The sequence below is a fragment of the Urocitellus parryii genome, chromosome Y (assembly GCF_045843805.1).
Source record: "Urocitellus parryii isolate mUroPar1 chromosome Y, mUroPar1.hap1, whole genome shotgun sequence".
Taxonomy (NCBI): Eukaryota; Metazoa; Chordata; class Mammalia; order Rodentia; family Sciuridae; genus Urocitellus; species Urocitellus parryii.
Window position 1 is genome coordinate 149,435 of NC_135548.1, and position 10,201 is coordinate 159,635.

General features: G+C 62.2%; 1 protein-coding gene across 1 annotated transcript; it reads right to left on the reverse strand.

Moving 5' to 3' along the window:
• Positions 1–639: 639 nt before the first annotated feature.
• Positions 640–8,190, reverse strand: LOC144251127 (cytokine receptor-like factor 2). Its single transcript, XM_077794220.1, has 8 exons — positions 8,103–8,190; positions 5,159–5,261; positions 4,213–4,373; positions 3,651–3,784; positions 2,649–2,811; positions 2,230–2,350; positions 1,370–1,454; positions 640–1,031 (listed from the first exon to the last, which is right to left on the reverse strand). The coding sequence occupies exons 1-8, from the start codon at positions 8,188–8,190 to the stop codon at positions 759–761; spliced, it is 1,128 nt and encodes a 375-aa protein (XP_077650346.1). The 3' UTR covers positions 640–758.
• Positions 8,191–10,201: the final 2,011 nt, after the last annotated feature.

Here is a 10,201-nt window from a genome sequence, read left to right on the forward strand (position 1 = left end):
GGGCTGCACCTGCCCGGACGAGCGACCCCCCCCCCCGGGGACAACCCAAAGGACGCGCGCCCCTGGCTCGGTGGCAAAGCCACGCCGTGTAGACGGCTCCTGAAACAGCGTGCCCGACCCGTCCGCATGCACGGTTGCTCACGTGGCAAGCGTTGCAAAGACCGAGCCGATGATTGACACCAAGAGACGGCCCGCCCTTCTCGGTGGGCGGAGCCGAGGTGCGGGTGGGTCCTGGGGGCCTGGAGGGAGTCGCAGGGGCCCTGCAGACAGGCATCCAGGCTCAGGGTCCCCTGGGGTCACGGCCGTCCACAAGGGCCCCCAGGGAAGATGGCCAAGTCCCCCTCCCGGGAAGCGATTCATATACATTTAATTAATTAAAGCAATTAATAGGCATCTCCCCCAACGCAGGTCGCCAATGTGGCCCAGCCCTGACCCCTTGAAAGGAGGTCAGCCATCAAATAGGGGATCCCAGGCTGCACCCCTAACCCGCGGGTGGCCTGTTGCCTTTGTAAAAATGAGATTCGTCTCCCTGCCCGGGTTGCATGAGAAAAGGTCTAAGGCACCATGTGTGGAGGGGAATGTTGAAAGGGGAGGATTTGGGGGGACACAGGGAGGGAGTGGATATTAGGGCACCCTGGATATGTCCTCCCTTCGGTCTTTGTGAGTGGTGGTCTTCAGGGGGCTCCGGTGAAGTCCTGATGTGTCTCGTGTCCTCGGACCTCAGCGTGGATCCGGATGGTGGCCTTGGAGGGGCCACCTCACAGCATCATGTAGGAGTTGTCACTCATCACAAAGGCGAAGTCTCCCAGAAACACCCTGTCTCCACCTTGGGGGGCCTGGGGAGGGAGCTGGGGGGACCCCCCCGGGGCCTCTCCCTCCCCCGTCTGCAGACACGTGCGTCCTGAGCTGGCAGGCCCCTCGGGCTCCGTCCTGAGCAGGTGGATGACCAGGGCCTCCTCCGGGGGGGTCTCCGGCTCCAGGCCTCCCGCCTTGGCCGGCGGGACCACGTTCTGGGTGTCTGTGATCCACGCCTGCCAAGAAGGGACACGGGGACTCAGCTCGGGGACAGCACAGCAGAGTCAACCTCTCTGGGCACCGGTGGGGACGCTGTCCTCTGCCATCAGCATCTTGCAAATGGAGGACCATCGCTGCAGAGGGTCTCCCAGGCCCCCCACGTTGGGGCTGGGGAACCCCCAACATGTATATAAAGAAATAGGGAATTTTTTTCCCTAGTTCATCCGTTACTGGCCCTTTTAATTAACAGACCCCAGTCACAGAACTTTAGAGGGTAGAAGAAATGATTTTTTTCCCTCTCCTAGGTTTTGAGGGCAGGGCCTGGCACCCGTGTCCAGTGGCGCCGTGGGGGTACCTGGAAGTTCCCTTGGTGCTGCTCGAAGAGGCCGGGGAACTTGCCCTTCGGGTCCGGGACGCTGGGCACCAGCAGCTTCTTCACTCTGAGATGAAACAGAGAAGCCCGTGAGACGGGCTGGGGCGCGGAGCAGTCCTGGGGACACCCCTAAAAGCCACCGTGGTGTCCCCTCCGTGGAAGGAACTGGAAGAAATTCATCTGGAGAAGTCGGTGCCTGAGGCGTCTCTGGGGTGTCCACCTGCGATGGCCACCTGACCCTGCCCTGCCCTGGCCGGGGGCATCTTGGCCCCAGGTTGAAGGGCCGCCCGGCCTGCTGCTGGGCGTTGCTATGGAAACCGCATCCGAGGAGCAGAAATGGTACCTTGGGCATCGGCCCCTGGAACCGTCCCCACCGGGGCCGGGTCAGGGTCCCTCAAGCTAGAAGGGGCCGCGGAGAGTGGGCGCAGAGAAGGACCCAAAGGGGAATCACCTGGTCCCCCGCCCCACCCCAGGGATGGCCTTCTGGGTCCTGAGTGGATGGACACGTGTGGGTGGACGGTTACTCTTGCAACCAGACGGAGCCACCTGGGTCGACGGCTCGGCTAGTGGTGCTGGGTATGAAACCCGGGGCTTCTGCCCTTCAGGTGGCCTGTCCTGCTGGGATCACACCCGGGGCTTCTGCACACCGCCCGAGCTGCATGTCCAGCCCAAGGGGAGCAGCAGCACCTTGCCCGGCCGCCTTATTGCTTTGGCCATGGACTCAGCTGACCACGAGTGACCCTCAAAGGAGTCCTCCCCCCTCTGAGCGGCTCCTGGACACAGCCGTGGGACGCTGGCCAGGACCCTGCGCAGGGGGACCACGGGGACGGCCGTGTCCCTACCTCTGCAGTTTCCATAAGGACAGCAGCAGGAGACACAGGGTCAGGAGGGTGACCGAGCTGCAGATGAGGATGAACTGGGAGAACCGCGGGCGACGAGGACCGGGCTCCTCCTCGCAGGAGTCTGAAACCGAAGGGAAGGAGGTCTGTCCATCTGCCCGTCGGTGGTCTGTCTGTCCACCAACCTGTGACCCATCCCTCTATCTAACCCACCTGTGCCCTGTCCCCAGCCATTGGCTGTCGATCACACCCGTGTCGCCATCTGTGGTCTTGCACATCGTAGCTTCCACACCTTCCCATACCTTCGCATACATTTGCATATTTCCGGTTCATTTGCATATATTTGCATACATTTGCATTCGTTTGCATATATTTGCATTCATTTGTGCGAATTTGCGTGCATTTGCATATCCTCCGCTCACCTCTGAGCTCCGCCCTCTGCCAGTGCGTCACCTCGGACCAGTCGCTGGGGGTGGCGTGGGGGCCGTACTGGTCCTCGGTGGTTTTCACCCGGGTCCGGAAGCTGTAGCACTTGTGGGGGTCCAACCCTCCGACGGTCACGTTGCACGTCGTCGCTTCCCTGGACTGGGGACAGATCGGATGCCACCGTTAGGGGCTGGGCCGGGGTCTTCCGCCCTGGAACCTTGTGCGTCCGTCCGCACAGGGTGGGAGTCGGGTTGGCCTTCCCACGTCCTTCCAGTGCCCTTTGGTGGCCCTCGGGAAGCCACTTGTCATCTCAGCGTGTGGAGGGGTCCGTCGTGCGCTCGTGCACAGTGGACAGTCCTTCAGCCCACGCCTTGCTGTCGCCTCCTGCACCTGGCACGTTAGTGGCTCAAGAAAAGAGGCGATTTACGGGGTCAGAAATGGGGCTATGGCTGGGCACCCGGGAGCTCGCCCGTGATCCCGGCAGCTGGGGAGGCTAGGGAGGGAGGATGGCAAGCTGGAGGCCAGCCTCAGCAACTTAGTGAGGGAGGCTCTGTCTGGAAACAATGAAAGCTCCATCTGGGGACACGGATCAGCGGTTAAGGGTCCCTGCGTTCAGTCCCCAGTACCATATTGATCTACTGATCAATAACGAACGTGATGCGACGTGATAAGGGTCGACTTTCAGTCGCAGAGCCTCGGGGATGGGCCTCGTCTGATCAGTTGAAGGGCCTGGCCCCATCCGTGCCCGAGGCCACCCCTGAAGTCACCTCCAGGCCTCTGGCCTTACAGATCTGGGTGTGAATCCAGGCGTGGGATACAGATACAGATGGACGGACGGGTGGACAGATGGGTGGATGATGGACAGAGATGGCAGACAGACAGGCAGACAGCCGGGAACCTGCACATGGGCACCCGATGCCTTTCCCTGCTGGACGCTGACCCCAGACATCAGGGAAGCCCCGTCCCTCGTCCCTCCCCCAGAGCCGCGTCCTGCTCACCTCCCACTCGGCGTCGAAGCGGCTCCTGTACTGGACCTCGTAGAGGAGGCCTCCGTAGGGCAGGTCGGAGCAGGACACCAGGACGCCCTCCTGCAGCCACCGGAAGTGGACGTCCTTGGGGGAGGCGGGCTTCACTGCGGAGGAGGACCACGGACCTCAGCCCCGGGCCAGGGTCCAGTCGAGAGGTCCCCCCGGGGTGAGTTCTAGGTCCCCGTCACCCCCAAAAGGGACCTCGAGGGGACACTGGGTCTCTGCAGAGGTCGTTAGTGGAGGGTCCTGAGATGGGCTCCTCCTGGGTCAGGGGGCCCTCATGCCATGGCCGTGTCCTCCCCAGAGACAGAGGAGGGGACACGGGCACGGAGGAGGAGGCTGAGGCAGGAGGATGGCCAGTTGGAGGCCAGCCTCAGCAATTCCGTGAGGCCGTGAGCCACTCGTCCAAAGGCCCCGTCTCTCGATAGAAAATGGAAAGGTCCAGGGTCCCTGGGTTCCATCGGCAGAGCTGGGGGTCAGGGGGGGGACGTCCCCTGGGGACTGGACGGTGGCCTCGCTCCTGGGCACTTACGGTAGTCGCTCACCCACTGGCTCCTGGACACGAGGAGGTGGCTCCCGTTTCTGATGGAGAAGTGGAGGATGTCGTCGCGCGCGGCCAGCAGGCACCCCGTCGTGTGGCCTTGCCAAAGCGTGTAGTTGGTGCAGGGGCGGAGGCCCGGGCCCCCCGAGAACCTGCGCGGGGGACGGGGACACTCAGCCAGCGAGCAGCTCGGCCTCCACCAGCGGTGGCCGGCCTCGGACTCCACGTGGGCACCTCGTCCTCCCCCAGTGCCATGGCCGTGTCCTCCCCAGAGACAGAGGAGGGGACACAGACCCAGAGGAGGACCCCGTGGACACGGAGGCAGAGACTGCAGTGAGGGGCCACCCGCCCAGGGCCACCTGGAGCCCAGGAGCTGGAGAGGCAGGAAGAGCCTCCCTGGAGGCTGGGCAGGGAGGCTGGGACCCGGGTCCTCGAGGGCGAGGGCGGGAGGGAGAGCTGCGTGGGTGGGGACACTTGCTGTGACAGTCCCCAGGTGCGACGTGCGTTATCAGGGCTGAGCCGGATCCGATCTTGTCTCTGTGGCTTCCCCCCCCCCCCCGCTCCGGTCCCCTGCGAGTCTAGCCTCTGCCTCAGGGCTCACCTCCACCCTGCCCTCCCCCCCCCCTTGGTCCCCTGGGAACCCAGAGCGGTCCCCTCCCTGTGCCTCCCTTCAGCCGAGGACCTCGCCCCGGCCCTGCCTCTTCCCCTTAATCTGCGGCGCCATCAGCCTGGGAACAGCACCGTCCTCTGTTCTCAGAAATCAGACCCCCACGTGGCCACCCCCGTCCCCCTGGGGTGCGGGGTGGACGCTCTGAAGCCGGGAGAGGCTCAGGGCAGGGGCCCCGGGCGGCCGTGGTCAGGGGGCGCCAGGATTTCTGGCCCAAGGGAGACGGTTCCTGTGTCAGGGACACGGGATTCTGCGCCCCAGGACACTCACGTGTAGAAGAAGCTCAGGTTGGTCCCCGGGTGTCCAGTCGCGTTCCAAGTGACCTGCACCATTTCGAAGTTGAAGCAGGTGATGTGCAGCTGCAGGTCCTCTCCTGGGAAGGGACAGAAAGAGGCCACTGAAGCACATTCCCAGCCCAGGTTCAAAAAGACTTCGGAATACACGGAGCAATGGCAGCCTTGTTGTCCTATGAGGACGCAGGCGCAGCCAAGATCTTTTTTGTTTGTTTGTTTTACAAAGTTAGTCCTTCTGGTTATCCCCCCACCCCCCAGGTCTGCAGCTTGTCTTTCTGAGGTTTCAGTCACACCCATCCACGGGAGTCTAAAAAAAAAAAAAATGAAGTGAAAATTCTAAAAGTCAAAGAGAAAAATTGGTTTTTCAGAATAATTCTGTTACTGCGCCGACTTATCCTGGGTCTGTTTTGTTACTGGTTATTGGGGTTGAGCTGTCAGTGCAGCTGAGCACGGTGTCAGGCTCACAGGACCCGCCACCCGACGTGAGGCCCTGGAGAAGGGGGTCCGGGCCGGTAGAGATGAGCGCAAATGTCCATCCAAGACGGGCAGCTGGGGAACCTGGAGCGCCCCGGACCTGAAGCCCCCACCCCACCCCGGGATCTGGAATTCCAGGGGGTTCACGGCTGGGCCCTGGGCGACGACCAGGTCCCCCTTCAGACCTTGGGGGAAATGTCAAGCCGCCTCGGCCAGAAAGCCCCACCTAGAAAGTACAAGTGGCCTGTGGCTGGCACTTCCCCAGCCCGGGTGACTCAGCCGCAGAGATGGAGGCTCTGGCTCCACAGAGAAGCAGGAGGCCGGGGTTCCCGCTGCTGAGGCTCAGTGACCCGGGGAGGCAGGTCCGGGCTCCCACCTCAGCCCCGGGGGCGCCCTTTTTCAGGGTTGAGTTGTATTCCACTAGAGAGACAGATGCCTCGATTTTTGATGCCAAATTGGCTTTTCTTTGTCTGCTGCCGTCTGCGGGGAGAGTGTCTCGGGGTGCAGCCTAATTTCCATTCTGCATCAACTCTGGGTGCGTGCCCCCAAGATCCCCAGCCGCACCCTCCGAGCACCGTGGAAAACACTGCTGCCATCAACAAGCTCAGGCGCTCCGGAAAAAACAAACAAAACAAAAAAATAGTGGAGGGTTCAGCTCCTCGGAGGTCCCCGAAGAGTCCCATTGGCAGAGATGGAGGGACAGTGGCACTTTCCCCCCCCCCCGGGGCCGTGGGGAAGAACCGCCCCTTGTTTGCTCAGCGGGGACAGAGTTTCGGGTTTGCGAGATAAGAAACGAGTTCTGGAAACTGATAGTGGCCTCCAGCGGGCTTCCTGCCCCTTCAACGGCCTCCAGAAGATGCACTCGGAGGAGCCTCTGAGGGGACGTGGGCTCTGACACCGTTTTCAAAGACGGAGAAGCGACTTCACTTGGCTAGGGAATTCAGGAGGCTGAGGCAGGAGGATGGGAAGGTGGAGGCCAGCCTCAGCAAATGACTGAGACCCTGACTCTAAATTTAAATTAAAAAAAAATAAAAGGGGCTGGGGACATGGCTCAGTGGTTAAGCCCCCCCCCTCAATTCCTGGTACCCCTCCCCCCAAAAAATTTGTATTTTTATGGAATTTAATTTTTTGAAAAGTCTTGTGGCCCCACTCAGGACCCCAGGCCACCTGCGTTGACCAAGGGTCAACGTGAGCTTTCTGGCCTTGCGTGGGCTTCTGATGACGGACCTCACGGTCTGATGACATCTGGGCGACATGCTAACGGTCACGTCTTTGGCGGTCATTTTTCTCACGGTGGAGTATTAGTCAGCCGTGAAAAGGGACGGAGCTCTGACTCCCGGTGTAACGGGGACGGACCCCGACAGCATGACGCATAGGGACTCAGGCCAGCCCTGAAGGTCACCTGTGCTCTCAAGGTGGGACTTTCCGGCTTCTCCTTCATCTTATCGTCCTGGCTCCCAGCCTCTCCCCCACCCTGAGGGACACAGCCTCGGCCTCCTGAGGCTGCCAAGCCTCCTCCCAGTGCCTCTGCCGGGAACTTCCAATGGCTTCAGGTTCCAAACCTAATATTGTCCCCTGGGCATGTTGGAGATGTCAAGCGGATGGAAATGGAGGCCCAGCGGCCTCACGAAGACCCCTCAGACCCCCACCTGCTGCTGCGACTCCGCGTGACCCACTTTCTCAATTTCCCTCTTTGTTCTTTTTCTATTTGGGTGACAGGGACGGAGCCCAGGGAGCCCCATCCCCAGCCTTGATGATATTTTATTTAGAGTCAGGGCCTCGCTACGAGGCTGAGGCTGGCCTCCAATATGCGATCCTCCTGCCCCAGCCTCCCCAGCGGCTGAGATGGCAGGAGACCCCCCATGGTGTATACAGCAGGTGTCTAAAAGCTCTGCTGAATCCCATCAGCAACTTCCCAGGTCGGCAGCGGAGACCTTGTTGCTCAGGGCCTCCTTCAGTTGCGGAGGCTGGCCTCCCGAGTGCCATCCTCCTGCCTCGGCCTCCCGAATCCTCCTCCGGCTCTTCCTAAGCACCGAGTGCAAACTCTCCCCAATGAAAGACCCCGGATCCACCGCAGCCCCCGTGAGACAAGAGGCGAGAAGGCAAACCACAAAGCATCAAAAGAAAAGAAAGCGACGTCAGCGTTTTCTAAGAAGTTACTAGAAAGTCCTGGAGCCAGCCGGGGGCCAGCGTCCTGGGACAGGGTCGCTGCCCAGCGGACGAGCTCCGGGGAAAGTGAGGAGCGAGGCCAGGAGGGCGTGGGAGATGCCTCGGGAGGCTGAGGCAGGAGGACGGCCCGGTGGAGGCCGGCCTCAGCAGAAGCAACACGCTGTCTCTAAATAGCAGAAGCAAAAGGGCACAGGGGACCCGTCCCCTCTGGGGGACAGGAAGGAAAGCCAAGGGGAGGACAGAACCCGAGAGAGTCCGCGGCTCAGGGAGCCTCTCACCCGCGGCTCCTGCTGCGTCCCCCAAGGCCACCAGGTCCCCCAGCAGCAGGAAGGTGGCCGCGGCCCAGGGCCGGAGCTGCTGCCTCATGCTGGCGAGAAAGGGGACAAGGGGACGGGCAGCCCAAGTGTCAGCTCCTCTGGCAGAGGCCACCGTTTAAAGGCGCGGAAAGGGAACTGGGCGAGCGCTCGCAGGAAGCAAGCGCAGTCGCCCTGGATGCTCAGCCGCCGCGGGGGACGGGTGGCCTCTGTCAGAGCCTGGTGTCATCGTCATTGCCCGGGGGTGGGGACAGGGGCTGACCCCAGGCGCGGGGGCTGCGGGAACAGGGAGGCTGGCAGGACGCGGGGCATCCCAGGGGCTGGGGAGGCTGAGGCAGGAGGATCGGGAGCTCCAAGCCAGCCTCAGCCAAAGGGAGGCTGTGAGCAGTCACCAGGGACGGAGGCTGGGGACCTGAGGAGTCGGGGAAAGAGACTCGTCCCAGGTGACATGGCAGAGGCGCTCAAGAGCAGGAGCCCCAGGCTGGCCACCAGAGGCCACTGTGTGTCCACCACGACTGGACTCTACGGAGTGCGCAGTGACCTTGGCCCAAGTGACCCCCAGGGCATGGGGGACCTGCACTGAGAAGGGTCCCGGGCTGCAGGGCAGTGACACGGGACCACGTGGACAGCCACAGGGTCCGGCCTGTGGCCAAGGCACCAATAACCCAGGGGGAAAAGGAGGCCGGGGGGAGAAGAGGGACACACTGACCTCGGGTGTCCCACAGGGACATGGGACACTCAGGGCGTCGAGGTCCCTGCCAGGAGTCCCCCCAACAGGCGTTCTGCCGAGGCCAGAGTCCAGCGGAGGAAGTGGAGGCCCTTCCAAGATCCTGGCCTCTACCTCAGCCTCCAGGTCCGGCCTCCCATCTGAGGTTCCGCCTCCGCCTCCCTCTTGTGAGAACCCCGAGGTGACATCTAGGTAGGACCCAGCTGGACAGGCCAGGCCACCTGCTCATCTCCAGACCCGAAGGTAGTTCCATCACACCGGGGACCCTCCAGGCACCCCGGCCAAGGAGCTGGGCTCAGTGAGTGCCCAGGGCTGGGGACAGGGACAGAGAAGCCACGTGGGGACCAGGACCCGGAAAAGCCTGTCGGAAGGAGGCGGGGGAGGGGTGGGGGCTGGGACCACGGCCACCGCCCTCCACAGGCCTCAGAGGGACGATAGGGGGACGCCCTGGTGGCCCTGACCACGTGTCCCCAGGCTGCTGGCTCCACCCTGGGACAATGGAAGGAAGAAGAGCCTGTGTTCCTGGTGGACCCAGGAGGCACCTGTCCCCTGCAGCTCCCAGGACCTGGGCCCTTAGGAGGGACAGTGACTCATGGGAGTGAGGACAAGTCCCTCGGTCCTGGATGACCTTTTCAGGATGTCAAAGGTCCCGAGTCCCCGGGGACGTGACACACACCCTCCTGGTCCTCATGATCGCTGCAAACCACAGCCCTGACCACGCAGCTCAGCCTGACTCAGGACCCGGCGTCATCGGGAAGGCCAGGGACCGTGGGCCTAGGGCAGGGACGGCCGCGTCCCTACAGCCCAAGGCCAGCAGCCAGAGTGTGGCCACAGGGCGCCTGGGGGTGGGCGGAACATTCCAGCTCCCACGGAGGGTCAGGGTGGCCCCCAAGTCGGAGCAGGAAGGAATGTGTCCATAAGTAACTCAGGTGCTACCCGAGGGTCCCTGTCACCCACGGCAGAGGGCGGGTGGGTGGTGGGTGCTGGGAGGACGGATTTGTTGCTTAGGGCCTTGCTACATTGCTGAGGCTGGCCTCCACCCTGCCATCCTCCTGCCTCACCCTCCCCAGCAGCTGGGATCACAGGCGAGCGGCACCGCGTCCAGCTCCACATGAGACTTTCAATAATTTTGTGCCAAAAACAAAGATTTGTGGTCGTGGAGGTTTCGCAAAATGTGGATTGAATGTGACATGTCCCCCTTTGGGTCACGTGAGAGACCACGCAGGAAGGTTCAGAGGTGGAATGAGTGGGATAGGAGAGGTGTAGACTAATAGTGGATTAATCCACTTGGATGGACTCCATGAGTGGTGACTGCAGCAGGTGGGGTGTAGCTGGA

Coding starts and splice junctions, on each gene's coding strand:
- LOC144251127 (XM_077794220.1), bottom strand. CDS start 8,190: ATGAGGCAGCAGCTCCGGCCCTGGGCCGCGGCCACCTTCCTGCTGCTG. Junction 2,812..3,650: donor GCTTCGACGCCGAGTGGGAG/GTGAGCAGGACG, acceptor ATCTGTCCCCAG/TCCAGGGAAGCGACGACGTG. Junction 1,455..2,229: donor TCCTTATGGAAACTGCAGAG/GTAGGGACACGG, acceptor GTTTCATCTCAG/AGTGAAGAAGCTGCTGGTGC.